General features: G+C 42.0%; 1 protein-coding gene across 2 annotated transcripts in view; it reads left to right on the top strand.

Moving 5' to 3' along the window:
* The window catches only part of LOC122796666 (cadherin-6-like), a 1,044,052-nt gene that overhangs the window by 658,288 nt on the left and 364,932 nt on the right, over positions 1-20,832 (top strand). For both annotated transcript variants that reach the window (XM_044065326.1, XM_044065327.1), the window contains exon 3: positions 14,523-14,817. In XM_044065326.1, the coding sequence (XP_043921261.1) occupies positions 14,523-14,817 (295 nt within the window). The remainder of the gene's footprint in view (positions 1-14,522; positions 14,818-20,832) is intronic.

Below are 20,832 nucleotides of genomic sequence, written 5' to 3' on the forward strand. Positions count from 1 at the left end.
GAAAAAGTGTAAAGATAAAGACAGAGGTAGACCGCACAGGTCCAAACCTACTGACGATGCTTCCATTAAGCTAGTCGGCAGTTCTCTGGTACTCAGTGAGGCACTTTCACAGCCCCTGATGCCAGCTTCTGTTGATTCGCAGGCCACTACCCAGATCCTTTCGGAGTCCGGTATGCTGCAAAACTCTTCTTCGACTAAGGATCCTGCAGTTGTCTCATCCTTGGATGGGTCCGGAGCCGCTGAGCAGGCACCAGCTTCCGAGGAAGTCCTTCACACTACCAAATCTCGACACAAACCAACCTCTTCTTTCGCGACTACCCTCCTTTCTAAAACTACCAAGTTTCTTAGGCCCAGGTTATGAACCACACCCAAGAAACCGACAACCCACTCTCAGATGCCTGATACCTTGCCTTAGTCTCAAATGCTTAAAATGGCAGAAGACCTTATCATGCTGATCAGGGGAAGCCAAGCTATCCCCTCTGAAAGGAAAAAGAGATCTGCCCCCTGTAGTTTTGTCTGAACAAGAGTCAGATGACTCTGATGCATCTGAATATGAAGACATGCAACCCCTCTCCACTTATGAGGATTCTGATGCAGAGGGTTCCATTACTTCAGCCTCTCGCCCAGAGGATTTTTCCTTTGGGGAAACCCTGCATACCTTAAGGGAGCATTTCCAATGGGAGAGTCAGGACTACCCTCAGTCTAAAAAGAGACTCAGGGAATTCCTAGATCTTCCACAACACAGACCCTTGGCCATCCCCCCAGTCCTGGACGTTGTGGAGGATGTTTTCCTCAAATCCAGCTTAACACCTGATGCCCTTCCTTCTGCTCCCACAAAACCAGACAGGTACTATAGAGTTCCTGACTCACACAAATATCTTTTTAAAAATCCTACAGCTGACCCTGAGGTCATTTCTCAAGGACCAAAAGGGATTAAAGCAACCTCTCCTAAGAATCCCACCCCATCAAACAGGGATTCCTGAGCAATGGACAGATGGGGCAAGAAAGTATGCACCTCAGCTACTCTTACTATCAGAGCACTAAATTGTCAGTTCCATATGCTGAAATTTCAGCAACGTACCTTGGAACTCCTTAAACAAAAAATGTCTTCCTTTCCTGCTTGGACAGAATCTAAAGATTTACAAGAGTTAATGCATTCTGCAAGTCAAGTAACTAAGCACACCTTGCACTGTGGTTTTGACGCCCTATAAGCTTCTTGCAGGGGAGTAGTCACTGGATCTGTCATTAAAAGGCATGCATAGCTTAAGGAACAGCCCCTGCCAAATCATGTCAAGTCTAAATTGTTAGATGCCCCCTTGCACAAAGATAATTTATTTGACACTAAGGCAAAAGAGGTCTTAAAAAAGATGAAAGAAAAAGCAAAATCTATGCAAACAGTTAAGGATTTCTTGCAGGTCCAACCCCCTAGGTTCAGCAGGCATTGTCCCTCCAAACACTAGTCCTTTCCTGCTCCCAGTAAACCAGCCTAGCCTAGGCCCCGTGGAAGCAGACCCCCCCCCCCAGACAGCAGCCCCAGGGAATGCAGAGATCTAAGCAGTGGACTACCTCCACTTCAAAACCAGGGAGTTCTAAGCCACCCCCTTATGGTAACAACTCACAATGATTCACGTCCTCCACCTCCTCCCTCTGCCCACTTTCACTTACCCCTAGGAGGAAAACTCTCATTTCACTCAAGCACCTGGGCCACCATTACAAAGGACCACTGGATTCTGAACATTGTGTCTCAGGGATACACATTTTTCTTCCACACCCTTCCAACCCCAAAAGGGTTCCCAGATTTACCACCAAATCAGTGGGCAGAGGCTTAAAAGCAAATCCTTTCCCTGCTCTCTATAAGGGCAGTAGACCACGTTCCTGCAGAACAGATAGGCCAAGGTTTCTACTCCAGACTTTCTCTGGTGCCCAGAAAAGAGGGCACCTGGTGCCCCATCCTCGATCTGTCCATTCTAAACACCTTCCTAGTGATCCCAAAATTCAAAATGCTCACCCTCCAGCAGCTGCTACCTATGCTATCCAAGGATGCTTAGCTAGCCCCCCCTCAGATCTAAAAGAGGTCTACCTCCACATTCCTATCAGGGAATCATGCAGGAAATACCTCCGCTTCAGGGCAGGATCTCAACACTTTCAGTTCTCTGCACTTCCCTTCGGTTTATCTACTGCTCCCAGAGTTTTCACAAAATGTCTGGCTCCAGCCATTGCCTTTTGCAGACAAAGAAATGTTCAAATTTACCCATAGTTAGATGACTGCCTTATTCAGGCAGACAGTCAGAAGAAGCTGCTCAAGCACCTGGCCTTTGTAAAGACCCTACTAACCTCCCTAAGATACACAAAACCTCCCTAAGATACACAATCAACGAAAATAAATCCAAACATGTGCCCACCCAAAGGGTAATCTTCCTGGGAGCAAGTCTGGACACAGCTTCCCAGATGCCATACCTTACTCCAGAGAAACAAATTTTCCTGACAGCCTACTGCTCTCAACTAGCCACCATTGCCCAGCTAACTGCAAGGAAGATCCTGCAAGCTCTGGAGTTCATGGCATCTTGCATACTACTCATTCCATATGCCAGACTGCATATGAGGAAACTTCAATGATACCTAAAGAGCCTTTGGTGCCAGCATTCTCAAGACCTGGAAACTCTTCTACCTATAATTCCTTGTCTCAGAAAGGAGTTTCTTTGGTGGGCAACAGCATGCTCCCAAAACAAGGGAATGCCTTTCTCCCCACCCCCTGTCACCCAGACCTTCACCACAGATGCATCAGGCTACACTTGGGGTACACACCTGGATGGCAGGTGCATACAGGGCCAGTGGAGCCCACAGCAAATCCCTCTGCACATCATTCAAAATGAGATGATGGCTGTGTAGCATGCCTTGATAGCTTTCAATCACCTTCTCTCTCCAGGGGCTCTCCTGATTAAAACAAATAACACCACAGTGATGTGGTACAGCAATAAGCAGGAAGGGACTCACTCCTACCCTCTATGCAGACTGGCCATGACCCTTTGTCACACAACCTCTGCCATGCAACTACACCTGTTAGCACAATTCCTACCAGGCTCTCTCAACTCTCTGGCAGACCAATTAAGCAGAAATCTTCTGGACCCACATGAGTGGCAACTCAACAGAAATACCTTCACCCTAATAACTCAGAAATGGGAAACCCTGAAGGTTGACCTCTTTGCCTCCCACACCAACCATCAGCTCTGCAAATTCTGCACCAGGGAGCATCATTGCATGGCTTGGAAAGTGGGTTCCCTGTCCTTCCCCTGGGTCAATCTATCGGTCTATGTCTTTCCTCCCCTACCTCTCATCCCCAGAGTACTGCTCAAAATAAGGGAGGAAAAACCAAGGACCATTCTTATAGCTCCAGACTGGCCCCGGCAGCACTGGTACCCCTTGCTGCACAGCCTGTCCTCACTGCCCCCATGGCATCTTCCTCAGATTCCAAACCTCCTGACCTAGAGGGAAGGGGAATTCATGCATCCCCAATTGCAGACACTCAATTTGGCAGCTTGGCTTATTTCCTAACCCCGAACTAATCTGCCAACCTCAGTAAACAGGTTCTGGATGTATCCATGAGGCCAGACATCCTAGCATCAGAAAGTCTTATGCTGATAAATGGAAAAGGTTCTGCACCTGGATTCAGGCTAAGGGAGCCAATATGGCACAGGCCTCCCTCCCTCTCATCCTGGATTAATTAGCTGACCTATTACACAGTGGCCTCTCTTTCTCCTCTATAAAAATTCATGCCTCTGCTATTTCTGTAGGCCCTTTTCTCACACCCTTTGATCAAACAGTTCCTAAGAGGGGCTAGCAACTTGTGGCCATGTAGAAAGGCACCAATAGCAGCTTGGGGCCTTAACTTTGTATTGGAAAAGCACACCCTGCCCCCTTTTGAACCAGCTTCTTCTGCAGAGCTAAAATTCTCTCCTAGAAGACAACATTCCTTCTGGCCATCACTTCAGCCAGAAGAGTCTCTGAGCTGCATGCATTCATGGCTGTGGAACCCTTCATTATCTTCCATGCAGACAGGGTATCCCTCAGAACTAACCCATCCTTCATGCCCAAGGTGGTGTCCAGTCTGGCTCTCAACCAATCCATTAATTTGCCCACCATTTTTCCTAATCCCCAGAACAAGAGGTAAATGATTTTTCACTCTCTACATGTGCACAGACAGCTCAGATTCTATCTAGACAGGACTAAATCCTTCAGAAAGTCTGATCAATTGCTGGTTAGATTTGCTACAGGGGCAGAAGGCAAAGCCATCTCTAAACAAACCATTTCCAAATGGATAACACACTGCATCCACTTCTGCTACAAACAAAATGGAAAGCCTCCCCCCAGGGGGTCAGGACACACTCCACCAGAGCAGCCTCCACCTGTGTGGCTTTCAACAAAGGAGTCCCCACCAGGGACATCCTGGAGGCTGCCACCTGGACATCTGTTCCCCCTTCTCCAAATCCAGGGCAGGATTTGCCTCTGCAGTCTTGCAGGGCATTCTAGCCAGCCCCTAGTTTCATTTACTGCCTCCAACCTTTTCCTCAGCTTTGGGAATCAACCCAAATGTGATGACTGCAACAGTGAAACACTAAGAATATAGTACAGTTGTATACACTTACCATAAATGTAGATGCTTGAGTGTATTCATTGTTGCAGTCCTGGTTTCACTCTCTCCATTCCCCTTTCTTCTCTTTCTCCTTTTATTACCATTCTAACTTCTTGTTCTCCTTTCCTTAAAAGTGACATATTGGTATTTATTTTCCACTGGTGAGGTTTCTTCCATCAGAACCTGCACTCCTCCTTGGGGGCTCCTGACAGGTTAGGGCAAGAAAAACTGATGTAATGGCATCAGCTGTCTTACTTCATACTACTGATGAGCTGACGTCAGTCCTCAAGCGACAGCAACCGAGGCAGAAATACTAAGTCTCTGGTATTCAGGTCTACCAAGGGCTACCCTGGCAGGGATAACCCAAATGTGATGACTGCAACAGTGAATACACTCGAACATCTACATTTATGGTAAGTGTACACAACTGTACTATTGTTGTGCCAGTGTTAATTAGAGATGTAATGGACTTCCAATATTTCTTAGGGTTTTGTTTGTAATTGCTTTGGAAGTTTAGGTAGTGTTGTTTTCTATCATTAATGATTAGGCATTTTACTTGGTTATGGAGCTGTCTGAATTGTAAGAGGTCAGTGGGATTGTGATGCTTTTGCCATTTCTTTCCATATTTTGTCTGGAATTCATAATTTGCTTGGTGGTTCTAGTAAGCCAGATGGAGTGTTTGGTTTTGACTCTTTTTAGTTGGAACAGGGGCTAGATTGTTGAGGATAGTTAGAAAGGTGGAGTTGAAGAACTTGACAGCATCATCTAGTGGTAGGAGGTTTAGAGTATTCCAGCTTATCTTTTGTAGGGATTCATTAAAGATTGTGGGATTAAAGTTACTTAAGTTTCTTGATTGTTTTTATTGGTGTTGGGAAGGTATTAGGTTGTTTTTGTGGCTTATGTAATCAGGAAGGTGGTCACTAATATTACAGGGAAGACTATTCACTATTGACACTTTGCTGGGGTCGGAGACCAATATTCAGTCTAGAATTGAACTGCTGTCTTTGTTTTTGTTGGGTCTAATTATATCTGTAATCATTTGTGTAAAGTTGTACAGGTTGATATTAGGTGATAGAGAATGGTTGGAGAAATCTAACCAGTTTATATTTACATCCCCTAGGATGTTTGTTTCATTATTGATATTACCTGATATCCAGGTGAGAATATCTTCTAGAAGGGAAATATTGTTGCCTGGGGGATGTATATGGTGGTTATACAGAGAGATTTAGATTTGTTGAGTTTGAGAAATGACATGACTAATTCAGCTGTTGCAAATTGAGGAGTGGATTTAGTTTATGGAACTATGGAGAGAGTATTGGGCGAAATTAAAACAATGCCTCCTCCCTTCTTGTGGGGTTTGTCAGCCCGAAGGCAGGCATAACCTGGGGGAAGGAATTCAGTATCCTTTATGTATGGTTTCAGCCAGGTTTCAGTTGCTGCTAGTATGTCTGGTTTATTGTGGGACAGGAAAGCATGGAGTTCTGGTATTTTGTTTCAAATGCTTTAAATATTTGCTGTGGTGATATTTAGTGATTTGTAAGAGTTGGGAGGGCTAGTGTTTATGGAAGTAAGGTCTGGATTGTAAGAGTTGGGAGGGCTAGTGTTTATGAGAGTAGGGCTTGGATTGGGATTGGGAGGGCTAAGATTTATGAGAGTAGGGCCTGGATTAGGATGAATGTTTCCAGAAAGAGATGGGTTAGATGGGATGGACAGGTAGCAAATAGGTAGGATATGTCTTTGTGAGTGAATGGAAATGAAGGTATAATAGAGAGTATTCCAAAAAAGAACAAACTGGTAAAATAACAAAAAAAAGCAAGCAGGCTGGAAGTACTCCAAACCACACTATTTATTGTGAGCGCTTTTGTCAGAGACAATGCTCCAACTTCATCAGACAAAAGAAAAGACAACAATTAACCACTTTATATACTTACAAGTAGATGCAATTAAATCAATCACAAATTAACCATCAGTAAATTACATTCACTAATTCATGTAGGGTTATAAAAACATCTAACTCCATTGTGGCAACAGTATACAATTCATCTAATACAAGATATCTTCTCCATTTACAATATGTATACTTAAAACCATATACAAAACATATTAGAAACCTGTACATAAATACATGCATATAATAAAAATATATACGTTAAAGATTAAAAATTAACAAGGTATAATACCCTTTCAGCTAAAATACTAGGGGAGCTAAACACATAGTTGATACAAATGTGGGTGATTATAAAATAAAAATCAGAACTTGAATGAGTTTTACTTAATTATTCCTACATTTAAAATGCAACTTATCTAAATGAATATAAATATAAATATAAATATATATATATATATATATATATATATATATATATATATATATATGAGTCTACCTGAGATGGTCGACAGGCCATATGATCGACACTCATTTGGTCGACAGTTCATTTGGTCGACAAGCATGTTATGTGGGGGACTTCACCCCCCCAACTATATATATCAACTCCAGGGTCGCACAACATTGGGGAGGGGGGCAAATCTGCTTGTGTGTGTGTGTGTGTGTGTGTGTGTGTGTGTGTGTGTGTGTGTGTGTGTGTGTGTGTGTGTGTGTGTGTGTGTGAATAAAAAACCAAAAAACATGGTCCAGTAGACAAGTATATATAAATGCAACCTTATGGTAAATATGACACTGACTGTAGGTAGGCAAACAAAGGGCAGTGTGACACTTAATGTAGAAAGGCATACAAAATATACTTAAGCACTTATTTAGAAAAATGCACAAGCTATAGGCACTACCTAGCAAGTGCTTTAAGTTTTAAACGGTATTTGATTGATACATATTCATTAATGCCAGGAGGTATGTGGGCCAATGTGCGAACTTGCCACATAAGCTCACATTCCTCAAGTTTAAGTTCCCATGGGCCTCCTCGTATATTATGTTCTAACTGTTGTATTACTGCAAACACAAACTTGTGAGTGGGGTAATCTAAAATGTGTTTTACCAACACATTTGTAATAATCTATTTGTATATGCTGTACTGGTGTTTGTATCACCTTTGTTTTAATTTTCTTTTGGTTTTGCCAATGTAGTATAATGCGCACCCCTCGCATAAGGCTACATAGACTACCCCTTTGATGTCACAGTTAAATTTGCCTACTATATTGTATGTTCTATCCCTAATGCAAAGTTTATTGCCTGTCTTAATAAATTTACACTGAGGACAACTACCACATTTTGCCATACCAAAACTACCCTTACATATTTTTCTCTGTTTCTGTAACAGGCATTTCATATTGGGTCCCCTGCTGTACGTGTATCGTGGGGCTGATTCCAATATTTTATTAAGACCATTGTCTTCCAGTATTATGGTCCAATTCTTAAGAAGAATGTCCCTAATGTTTTTGGAATCTGTAGAATAGGTAACAAGAAATCTTGTGCCTGTTTCAAGTGTTGGGTTCACCCTCTTTTGAATTGGCTGTTCAAAAGATGTATTATGTATTGCTTCATAGCCTTTGTGTACAATAGGTCTAAAATACCCTGACAGCATTTTAGTATTTACCTCATGGAAGATGTGTTTAAGAAAACTTAGTGGGTACCCTCTCTTGACGAACATAGATTTTAACAAATCGCATTCTATCATGTAATAATTGTCACTCGAAACCATCCTAGCAGCCTAACTACCTGTCCCTTGATCACCGCCTTCTTCTGATGGTAAGGATGGCTGCTTGAAAAATGTAAAAAAGCATTTGAGTAAGTGGGTTTACGATAGATGGTAGTCACATATCTACTATTTGCCCTATCTTTAAACAGATGTACATCCAAAAAGTTAATGGAATCTGTGCCCACTTGGAATGTAAATTCCAGAAACTCTGTTAAAATGGTGATATCTGCAATAAAGGACTCTATACGGGTAGCATCACCTTTACAAATGAAATACATATCATCCTGGTATCTTGTATACCAAACCACGTAATCTTTGAACATCGTGTTGTTAAACAAAAAACTCTCTCCCAATAGGCCATCATGCAGTTGTCAAAACTGCTACCACAGGGTGAACCCATTGCAATACCTGTTTTCTGAAGAAAAAATTGCCCATTAAACCATAGGAAATTGTTAGACAAGACTATGTCTAGAAGGGTTTTGATGACATAAATTTCTCCACCATCCATCCCTTTCATGAGCAAAAATTCTCTAACCCACTCAATACCTAACTCTTGTGGTATCACTATGTAGAGATCTTTAATATCTACCGTGAGGAAGATGAAATTCTTATTAAATTCTAAGTTGTTGATGTTCTCGAGGAAACTCCATGAGTCATGGCAGATTTGTGGTTCAGTTTTTATATAAGGTTTTAACTTACTGTCTACAAATTTAGCACTTGCATACGTAATAGACTGCCTCCCATCCACTATGGGTCTGAATGGGGGGTTATTCAAGTCCTTGTGGATTTTAGAAGAACCAAAAAGCATTGGTATAATAGGTGCTGGCATTGTCAAATACTGAAGTGTGTCAATGTCTATGCTCCCTTCTAGAAATAAATCATTAACAATGCTATTAATCCACCTATAAGCGCCATTGACTTCATTAAGGCTGACATGCTCATAAACATCACTGTTTAGATAAACTTCCATTCAATTTATATATTCAGTTTGGTCCATAAAGACCAGACCTCCGGCCTTGTCAGGCTTCAAGACTCTGATGTTATATAAATTTAACAAGTTACTGAAATCTAACTCATCAGAAGAAATATTCTTTTTAACATTCATGCTGTTCGAATTGTTAGATAACATAGCTCTTAGGTCCATCTCACAAACTTTTTAAAAAAAAAACAAAGACTCTTGAAGGGGAGGGTTAAATAAGCTAGACACTCTTAAATTATTAGTGAGTGAAGAATTAACACCCATAAGACATGTCAAGTTAAGTCTGCATTTGTATCAACTATGTGTTTAGCTCCCCTAGTATTTTAGCTGAAAGGGTATTACACCTTGTTAATTTTTGATCTTTAACGTATATATTTGTAATATGCATGTATTTATGTATAGGTTTCTGATATGTTTTGTATATGGTTTTAAGTATACATATTGTAAATGGAGAAGATATTTTGTATTAGTTGAATTGTTTACTGTTGTCACAATGGAGTTAGATGTTTTTATAACCCTACATGAATTAGTGAATGTAATTTATTGATGGTTAATTTGTGATTGATTTAATTGATTCCACTTGTAAGTATATAAAGTGGTTAATTGTTGTCTTTTCTTCTGTCTGATGAAGCTGGAGCATTGTCTCTGACGAAAGCGCTCACAATAAGTGGTGTGGTTTGGAGTACTTACAGCCTGCTTGCTTTTTTGTTATAATAGAGAGTATATTTATGGGTACAGTTTGGTACATAGGTTCATAGGTTCATAGGTAGGTACTAGGCTATTGGCCCTACGGCCTATATAAGCCTAGCCGAAAAGGTACCCAGGCTTTTGCCACTCAAGAAAATTATTTTCCTGTGCCTCTGTTGAGCAGAGCCACAGAGGTGATCCCCGTGGTGAATTTCCTATCTCCCATACATCCATCATGATTTTTCTTGAAGAGTGCTAATGAGGAGCTTTGTTTGATATAGATAGATAGTTTGTTCCAGAGTATGGGAAGTCTCTGGGACAGGAATCTATCCCTCCAGCATGTTCTGTTTATTGTGATGACAAGGTTTAGGTCCCTAGAGCGTGTAGCTCGGAGGGATTGGGATTTCTTTAAGTGGAGCATGTGCAACAGCTCTGGGTTTGACATAGCTTTGTATGTTAGGCAGAGATTGCCTCTGAGTAGGCGATATCTGACAGAGTAAAGCTGGAGTTTTTTGAAACAGTCTGCATAGGGCATCTGTTTGAGGCCAGTAATCCTTGTTGTGAGGTATTTCTGTGGCCTTTCTAGTTGTTTGAGATGTCTTATGAGGTACATACCAAAAGGAGCGTTGTACTCCATAATGGGTCTAATGAGTGATGAGTAGAGGGGAAGAATTACCTCTTTTTTCCTGGATGAAAAATCTTTTGTGATGATGTGTGCCAAGTAGAAGGATTTCCTGACTACTGTGGTGATGTGATTATCAAAGGAGAGACTACTTTCCACCTGTGTCCCAAGGCATATATCAAGTGTATACAGGCTAGGAGATATGTTAGAGAAGCTGAGAAGGGGTGAGGAGTGGTAAGTTAAGGAGTTATGTTTTTGGATATTGGAAGTAGTAGCAAAAGATGTACTGATTTATATTTTGAAGGAGACTGATTTGTGGTCTGACTTTACTATAGATGACACAACAGTTGGGGGTTGGGGTGGAGCATTCTCCAGTGTTTGCGAGTACCTAGTCCAATATGTTTATACCTCTGATTGTTGTGTGCACTATCTGATCCAGGCTAGTTGTGTTGACAATGTCTAGAAATCTCTGCCCTGCAACTTTTTGGTCAGGTTGGATTCCCAATGCGTATGATATTTGGGGAATGGTGAGTGTCTCCATCGGGTCTAAGTCAAAACTATAAGTTTCATGGAATATAAACGGTGACCTGTAGCTTGCTAGGATATTGTATGGAACTTTGTCTATTGTAATCTGGATGAGGAGGAGCTCCCGTATGCCATCCTGTTTTACCGACCTAGATATATGGTTGTTATTGCTGTAAACGAGACATCTCCAGCTTTAGCCCCTGCCTGTGCAGTTGCTGGTCTAAATATGTGGAAGACACTGCAGCCTTGCACTGCTGGCATACTCTGTGCAGATTTACATCATGTCTCAATAACTGCTCAGACATCAGCATACTGCAGGGTGAGGATAGCTTGGCGGGAGTGATGCTTCTTGTTTAGACTCCTGGCATTGAGCGGTAATACTTTTAGAATTCCTTTGGTAGATGATTTTGATATGTTGGAAGTTCTGTTAATTTGGCATTGCCTAAAAAGGTTCTGAGGTGGAAGGCAATGTTTTATCTAATGTTCAAAAACCTAGAGGGGACAGTTGCAGACAATCCTTGGAAAAGCAACATGGTTTGCTAACCATGTCCTCCCATGCTGACAAATAGTGTATCCTCCTAGGATGACATCAGTGACTAATTAAGTCAAACATCTTCTGTCTGTATCGTGGAATCATTCTTGGTGAAGATAGAATACTGCTCAATGCTGGGCACATATCAGCTTGTGAAACACAGTCTGAGCACTCCATGATGTCTCTCTTCATATAGCTTATCTCAGGTCATTTACACCTACATGGACTATGACTGAATCATACTGGTACCTATGACACAATGACTTGAATGAGTGTGTAATTTGGCAGATGCTGTCCCCCTGATAGGCAACTGATCCTTATTTTCTCTTTGTTCATTCTGGTGAGTGAGGCATTAGTATGTCATACAATGGAGTTGTCTATGACTAAGGTCCTGGGTACTGTATTGGTTTGCCTTATGGGTTTGGTAGTTGAGGCTGCAGTGGGTGTGGCTGTATATGCAGTGTTAGGTGTTGATACTGTTGAGTGATTTTGACTTTGCTGAGGATAATTTTTGCAGGTGAAACACTTGGAAGGTCTTTGGGGTTTGGGAATTTTGCATTATTGCTTCAGCATTAGTAGGTCTATGTGTGTGCCCACTATGGAGCACTGTGAGGCCAGATATAAAGCACTCTCCATCACTGTGATTATCATAATAGGTGAGGATGTATCCAGAGGGTCTATATTAGATCAGTGAACACTTAAAAAAGCGAACGCTGATTGATCGAACTTATGTAAGTGAATGTTTAAAATATCGAAGCAACAGAAACCTAAATTTTTTCCTAGGGAAAGAATTTGATTTTCCGTTTCTGTTGCTTCGGTATTTTCAGTGCTGTGGTGGAAAGTTACGGGTCGGATTCAGGTAAGTATGATTGTGTGGATGTGAGTGTTAGGGTGGGTTAGGTGAGTTAGGGTTAGGGCGCGGGTTAGGTATGTGTGCGATTGTGTGGATGTGAGGGTTAGGGCGGGTTAGATGAGTTAGGGTTAGGGAGCGGGTGAGGTGAGTGTGCGATAGTGACAGACCTTAGGGTTAGGGTTTGGGTTAAGGTAAGTGGATAGTTAGTGCTGTGTGTATAGTTTAGTGTAGGGTTAGATGTCAGATTTTAGGTGTATGTGTGTGGATTGCTGTTTGTTTGGTGTGCTTGTGTTGTGTGTATGTGTTTTGGATCAGCGATTTTTTTCCCTAGGAAGAAAATCGCTGATCTGACAGTTCGAGATTGTAAGCTTTCGCTTACATAAGTATAATCAATCAATGTTTGCTGATCTAATATAGACCCTGTCCAGAGGACCTTTCATTGATGATATTGTATTACTAGTGCTGGACTTGGCTGATGTTTTTATCTCCGCTGCCTCATGGGACAGCACCTTCATAACAAGCAAGTCACACATTTCTTCATTCATCATCAGGGCTAAGGAATGAATGAAGGGTTGATTGTGACACATTTTACTTTAAGAAAGTATAAAAAAAAATAGATGAAGGAAAGCATTCTGCTTTGCATTCACGTGGTATTTTGCACAGTCGGGCCTTTATATTGTTAAGTTCACTTCAGTAAGAGTTTTTGACTGTATTTTTCTCATTTATTTTTTCATTTATTTTACTGCCTTATTTCTCATGTGATTGTACAGCAGACTGATGCACTAAAGTCCCATTTATAGTCCAATCATAGGATAAATGACATTTTGCCAATGAACAATAGAGAATGCACAAAACATAATTCAACAGTCACAGAATCATACATGTACTAAGTACTTTTTCATCAGAATGAGGTACAACAACCAAAAGCATCACAGTTTTTGCTGTAAAAGGCAGGAATTACAAACAAGAAAGAGAATGTGTGTGTGTGTGTGTGTGTGTGTGTGTGTGTGTGTGTGTGTGTGTGTGTGTGTGTGTGTGTGTGTGTGTGTGTGCGTGTGTGTGTGTGTGTGTGTGTGTGTGTGTGTAGAGGGCACTTAGTGATGCTGTGTCTTGTTAAGAGGGGCAATCACAAACATTTCCGTATTGAGAAGCAGCTATCAGCTGTAGGTAAAAAAGCAAAGAACATTGCCCACACAGGACATCAAAACTGGGATGTGACCTGGGGTGGTGCAATGAAGATGGTCAGCGTCTATCTTTAAGAAAGGAAATACAGTGAAAGGCCCCTGTGACTGATTGTAATGCAAAGTCTAATACTGAGTATTGTCCTTTGGTCCTGAGATAAAAGTTATCAAATCAGTGCTGCAGTAATCAAAGCAATGTCTTTCGACTTCATTAGGGGTCAACACGGCAGATTACTAGTCTGTAAATTGATTGGCAGTGGAGTTCTTATGGTGTTGAGTTGCCAGCCTGGCACCCAAACTTCAAATAAGGCACACGCACAGACGCACCTACCTGCATGTCTTTAAAACTCACTTGACCTCAGGGAGGACATGCAGACTCTGCCCAGAAGGTGTTGCAGCTGAGAATCGAACTCATTGCTGCAGTAGTCACTTATACTAATTGTGGTACTAGAATCCCCCTGAATACATTTCCCTTTAATAAATGTACTCTACATGAGTTCTGTTCCTGTTCATATAACTGGTTCCTCATATGACCACACTGCATCCTTCAATGTTATAGCATGTACCATACACTGAGATGTTTTGTATGGCTAGTTTGCCAAGGTTGTAGTTTTAATGTTGGCTAAGTCACTACAGTTACCAACAGGCTATTGTTTCAGGTCTTTCAGGTGAATGACATTTCTTCTTTTACTTCTTTCAGGTGATCATCATCATCATCATCATTGTTGTTGATATTATTATTATTATTATTATTATTATGACATGATATTTTAATGATGAAAAATACACAGGTAATCATTAATGGATAATAAAGCACTTCCAAGAATGGCATTTCATTTTTTTTCATTGTCTTCTTATTGTAGTTGCACTCGGACCAAGACAGGGAAGATGGAAACCTGAAATACGTTCTCAACGGGGAGGGGGCTGGCAGTCTGTTCCTTATAGATGAAAACACAGGTGACATCCATGCTACAAAACGACTGGACAGAGAAGAGAAGGCCTATTATGTGCTACGTGCTCAGGCTGTGGAAAAAAAGACTGGCAGACCTGTGGAGCCTGAGTCGGAGTTCATTATTAAAATCCATGATATCAATGACAACGAACCAAAGTTTGCAAAGGAATTATATTCTGCTTCTGTTGCAGAAATGTCGCCTGTTGGTAGGTAAACTTTGCATATTATTTTGTGTTACTTCAATAAGGTGGTCCATGGAGTGGAAATATTGTAGCTTGAGCTTTTAAGCATGTAACTTAATTAAATTAGAATAAGTTGTGTGATAATTCAGCAAATATGTGATGTGTAACCTTAAACAGTTCACTAATTTGTGCCAGTTTCTTTATTGCAAGTGCTTACATTTTGCCCCAGAAAATTATTTATTTATTATTTTTATTATTTATTTATTTATTGGCTGGGAAAGTCCACTGGATCAGGAACCCATTTTCAGTGGAGGCCCAGGGAGAAAAGTTCCACAGTTAATAGTTAAATAAAAATATAGACACTTGATAAAATTTTTTTTAAAAGTGGAAATATGCAAAAATGTAAAATAAATTATAAAAGTAGAATACATAGACAATATAAAACTTAGTATGTACCAGAACTTATATAAACTTAGATAACAGTTGGTAGTATAGTACAAAGCTTGAGGTGTTTCTTTTTGGCATTGCGTGAAAACTAAAAATTACTCTTTCTGTTCAAATTTTCTGTAAGAATAAATGTCAAATATCTGTGATATTACTCTGGTACTAACTGCATTTTGTGGGATAAAGGGTACTTCTAACATTAATGCATTTAAAGCATTATGTAGACTGAGTGACATTTTAATATTAAGTAGCATAGAGGTTGTGATATCATGTCATCATGTCTCTTCAGACTGTGGCTTTTAGCTGTCCTATCTAACCTTAGACAATGCATTCAAGTTTCTGAGCCATTTCTACAAGACCTTAATTCTTCCCTTTGATTCCCTAAAGACATGCATATGGAATCACAGCATGTGTGCCATAAGCTGAGGCTGGTAACTCTCTGCTGTTTCATTTGCCACAATACATGGACCAGGATTCATGGACATGTTAAGTTGTATGCAGCATGCACTGGTGCCAGAATCAGCCTCACACAGACTGACACAGTCTTGTAGGAGTTCATAATCACACATCATACTAATGCCCAGAGAGCCTGGGCTACATAACAAAAGGTAAATGCATGCATGATGACATGAAAATTAAATGAGAATGTAAAATGAGGTCCTGGTGTTATTAACAGGTATGCAAGGTGAGCACAAATGCAATTCATAGTTGTCTAATTGCTCAGCCCTGGGTGCTTGACTATAAAAGGGCAAAACATGTCAAAGATGATGATGTTGTTGCATATAGTAAGAATACTTGAAAGTCACATCAGGCATCAAACAGCATCATATTGCAGTCTTTGCTGCCGGAGGTCCACTCTGATGTGATAATAGGTTTATAGGTTCATAGGTAGGTACTAGGCTATTGGCCCTGGGGCCTATACAAGCCCAGCCAAAAAGGTACCCTGGCTTTTGCCACCCAAGAAAATTATTTTCTTGCGCCACTGTCAAGCAGAGCCACAGAGGTGATCCCTGGGGTGAATTTCCTATTTTCCATCCAATCATCAAGATTTTTCTTGAAGAGTGCTAATGAGGAGCTTTCTTTGATATAGATGGGTAGTTTATTCCAGAGTATGGGAAGTCTCTGGGACAGGAATCTATCCCTCTGGCATGTTCTGTTTATTGTGGTGACAAGGTTTAGGTCCCTAGAGCATGTAGCTCGGAGGGATTGGGATTTCTTTAAGTGGAGCATGTCCAACAGCTCTGGGTTTGACATAGCTTTGTATGTTAGGCAGAGATCACCTCTGAGTAGGCGATATGCGATGGAGTAAAGCTGGAGTTTTTTGAGACGGTCTGCGTAGGGCATATGTATGAGGCCAGTAATCCTCTTTGTGAGGTATTTCTGCGGCCTTTCCAGTTGTTGTAGATGTCTTGTGAGATACATACCAAAAAGGGCGTTGTACTCTATAATGGGTCTAATGAGTGATGAGTATAGGGGAACAATGACCTCTTTTTTTCTGGATGAGAAACCTTTTGTGATTAGGTGTGCCACGTAGAAGGATTTCCTGACTACTGTGGCGATGTGATTATCAAAGGATAGACTACTGTCCACCTGTGTCCCAAGGTCTCTTATCACACTTTCGGTGTTAAGTATACTACTGCCTATGTTGTAGTTCATGGGTACAGAGTTTTTACCAAAGGGGATGACAATGCACTTTTTGGCATTGAGCTTGAGGCCATGGCTTTGACACTAGGCATCTGTCTCAGTGAGGCCCTTTTGTAGGATGTCCACATTGTTAGGAGTTTCGATTATGGCTCCTATTTTGCAGTCATCTGCAAACTTTGTTAGCCAAAGACCTTTTGTGTTAGCCTGTATTTCAGACAAGTAGATACCAAACAGGAGATGACCCAGGACTGAACCCTGTGGTACTCCACTTGTCACTGGTCTGAAGTCAGATTTGGAGTCTGCTACTTTCACAGTGTGGGTTCTGTCAGTGAGCCAGTTGGCGACCCATCTTGTGACATAGGATTTATACCTAGTTTAGTGAGTTTATCTATAATTCCAGAGTGGGGGATGGTGTCAAAAGCCTTGGCAAGATCTAGATAGGCTGTGTGAACCACCTTACCCTTGCCTACGGCTTTGGTGACTGCTTCAAAGAAGTCTATCAGGTTTAGGAGACATGATCTGCCTTTTACAAACCCGAACTGGGTGGGATCCAGAGTTTGGAGATTACCAATGTCTTTGTTTATAAGTTCCATGATGATACTTTCCATGGCCTTGCAGACCAGGCTCGTCAGGCTAATGGGGCGGTAGTTCCCAGGGTCTGTGGTGGCTCCCCCCTTGTGGAGTGGGATAACCATTGCTGTGCGTCATTCAGCAGGCACAAAGCCTGAGGTGAGGCTATGATTGAACATGGTACTTAGGTGGGGTGCCAGTTCGTTCTTTAGTTCGTGTAGAACGCAGCCTGGGATGTTGTCTGGTCCCATGGATGCTGCGTTCTTGACTTTGGAGAGTGTGGTTTTTACCTGTGCAGCCATGATTACAGGAACTTTGCATTCTTCCGGTATAGAAATGGGCTCTTTAGGGGGTGAGATGGGGGTAAAGTTAGCACTGAACCTATCTGCCAGGATGTTGGCAATATCAGTTGGGTCTGTATATTTAGTGCCATTGTGTTGTAACTCAGAGCAGATCTGAGTGTTGCCATTCAGATTCTTGATATAGCTATAGAATGCTTTGTGGTTGTGTTTAGAATCAGTGGCAATTTTTTTTCATAACTAGCTTTGGAGGATTTTATCAGGGATCGCAGCTTCTTACTGAGGCTGACCAAGGAGCTCCTCCACTCGTGGGATTTTACTCTCTTTGCAAGAGTTTCTTCCTTCTGTTGTACAGTTTGTTTATGGCAGGGGACCACCAGATTGCCTTCCTTTTTCTGGAGGATAGCGTCTTGGTTCTGTTTGGGATAGCATGATCCATGCACTCATGTAAGTGCTTATAAAGTGCAATTGTGTAGGATTCAGTAGTCGTAACTGTATTGTTCATCTGCATGGGTGTCATGAAGTTCACCACTTCTGTCTTAAGAAACATGAAGTTGGCGTTTAGCTTGAGGCCATGGCTCTGGCACCAGCTGTCTGTTTCTATGAGGCCCTTTTGGAGGGTGCTTGTGTCGGCTGGAGTGTAGATTATGGCGCCCAGTTTGCAGTCATCTGCAAACTTGGTCAGCCACAGTCCTTCCGTGTTGGCCTGTACCTCCAAGAAATATATACCGAACAAGAGAGGTCCCAGGACTGAGCCTTGTGGGATGCCACTTGTAACTGGTTTGGAGTCTGACATGGCTCCAGCAATTCTAACCATGTGGGTTCTGTCCTTGAGCCAGTTTGCAACCCATCTAGTGACATAGGAGTTTATATTTAAGCTGGTGAGCTTATCTATAATGCCCAAGTGGGGTATTGTATCGAAGGCTTTTGCGAGGTCCAGGTAGGCTGTGTGGACCACCTTCCCCTCGTCAATGGCCTTGGTGACTGTTTCAAAGAAATCAACCAGGTTTAAGAGGCAGGATCTGCCCTTAACAAAGCTGATCTGGGTAGGATCCAGTGTCTGTAGGTCCCCAATATCTTTATTTATGAGGTCCATGATGATCCTTTCCATAGCTTTGCAGACCAAGCTAGTCAGGCTTATGGGGTGATAGTTTCCAGGATCTGTTGAGGCACCACCTTTGTGGAGAGGGACCACTGTTGCTGTACGCCACTCTTTGGGTACATATCCTGTAGTAAGGCTGAGATTGAACAGTAATTTTATGTTTGGGTTTAGCTCTTCTTGGAGTTCATGTAGGACGCAGCCCAGGACACCGTCTGGTCCCATTGATGCTGTGTTTTTTGCTTTGGAGAGGGCAGCTCTTACCTGAGCATCTGAGATGTCAGGGGCAGCACTCTGCTGGGATAGATATTTGCCCTTTGGTGGAGAGGGGAGAAGTTTGTGCTGAACCTGTCAGCTAGGATGTTGGCAATGTCTGTGGGTTCGGTGTATTTTTTGTCATTTTGGACTAATTCTGAGCATATCTGGGAATGCCCACCCAGGTTCCTAACATAACTAAAGAAAGCCTTGTGATTATCCTTAGTGTCCTGTGCAATTTTTCTCTCGAAGCTGGCCTTAGACGATTTTATGAGTGCCCGTAGTTTTTTGCTAATACTGATCAGAGATGCCTTCCCTTTTCTGGATTTTGCTCTATCATGTAGTAGCTTCCTCCTTCTATTGTATAGTTTGTTTATGGCTGGGGTCCACCAGACAGGACCTCTGCCTTTGGAGGATTGGGACTTGGTTTTATTTTGGGATTGCATGATCCATGCATTCCTGAAGGTGTTCATAGAATGCGTTTATAAAGGATTCTGCGGTCTGGGCCGTATTTTCCACAGGCCCGGGGGCTTTGAAGGATTCCACCTCAGTTTTGAGGAGTGTAAAATTTGCAATAGAGAAGTTTTTCACTGTGGTCTTCAGGGCAGGGGGTGGAGTCGGGATGTGAATATCCAGTGAGATTAGTTTATGGTCTGATCTTATTAATGAGGGATACACTTCTGGTCTGGAGGATAGAGTCCCCATGTTGGTGATGATCAGGTCCAGTATGTTTTCCCCTCTTGTGGGAGTGGTAACAAGTTGTTCCATAGCATTTGAGTTTATAAATTCTAGGAACCTTTGAGCTAGGGTGTTGGAGCTAGAGTAATGCTCCCAGTCTATGTTTGGGTAGTTGAAGTTGCCCAATATAATGGTGTTTGGAGAGACCTTCATATTTTCCAGTATTCTCAGGAAGGCCGAGTAGGGTTCCTGGGTTTGGGAGGGTGGTCTGTAGCAGGCTATAAACTGGAAGGCAGTTTTACCCACTGTTAGTTGCACATGGATAGTCTCTGATGCTTCGTGCTGTGCCACCAACCTGGAGGTGTGGGTATCTTTGACGAATATTGATACTCCCCCTCCTTTTGTGGTTTGGTCCAAGTTTTGGGGCCAAAAAGCATGGTATGAGGTATAACCTGGTAGTGCTGGGGTGCTATCAGGAGCCTTGAACCAGGTTTCTTTTACTGCACAGATATCGATGTTCTCCATGCTAAGGAGAGTTTCAAGTGCGTGCATCTTGAGGTTTAGACTTCTGGCATTGAGTAGCATTACTCTTAGTTTCTTATCCCTTGTGATACCTATGGAGGTGGGTTTGTCTTTTGAGCCTTGCCTAAAAAAGGCACTATGGGGGTAGCAAGAGCCTTTGTCAATGTCCGAAAGCCCAGGGGTGGCAGGTGCAAGCCGTCCCTAGCGAAGCATCGTGGCTTGTCGAGCATGTCATCCCAGGCTGACAGGCATTGGATCCCCTTTGAATGACACCAACACTTAAGCCAGTTGTTGAAATTGATCATCTTGTCTTCATATTGTGGCATCATTCTTGGTGAGGGTAAGATGCTACTCAAGGTCAGGGTCATACCGGCCTGGGCTACATGCTCAGAGAGCTCCTTTATGTCTCTTTTCATGTAGTCTAGGGAGGTACATCTCAGGTGATTCACACCAGCATGGACAATGACTGAGTCATATTTGTACTTGCCGTGGAGTGACCTGAGTGCTTTTGTTATGTGGTGGATCCTA

Source organism: Protopterus annectens, chromosome 3.part0 (genome assembly GCF_019279795.1).
Source record: "Protopterus annectens isolate FY-2018-M chromosome 3.part0, PAN1.0, whole genome shotgun sequence".
In the NCBI taxonomy this organism is placed as follows: Eukaryota; Metazoa; Chordata; order Ceratodontiformes; family Protopteridae; genus Protopterus; species Protopterus annectens.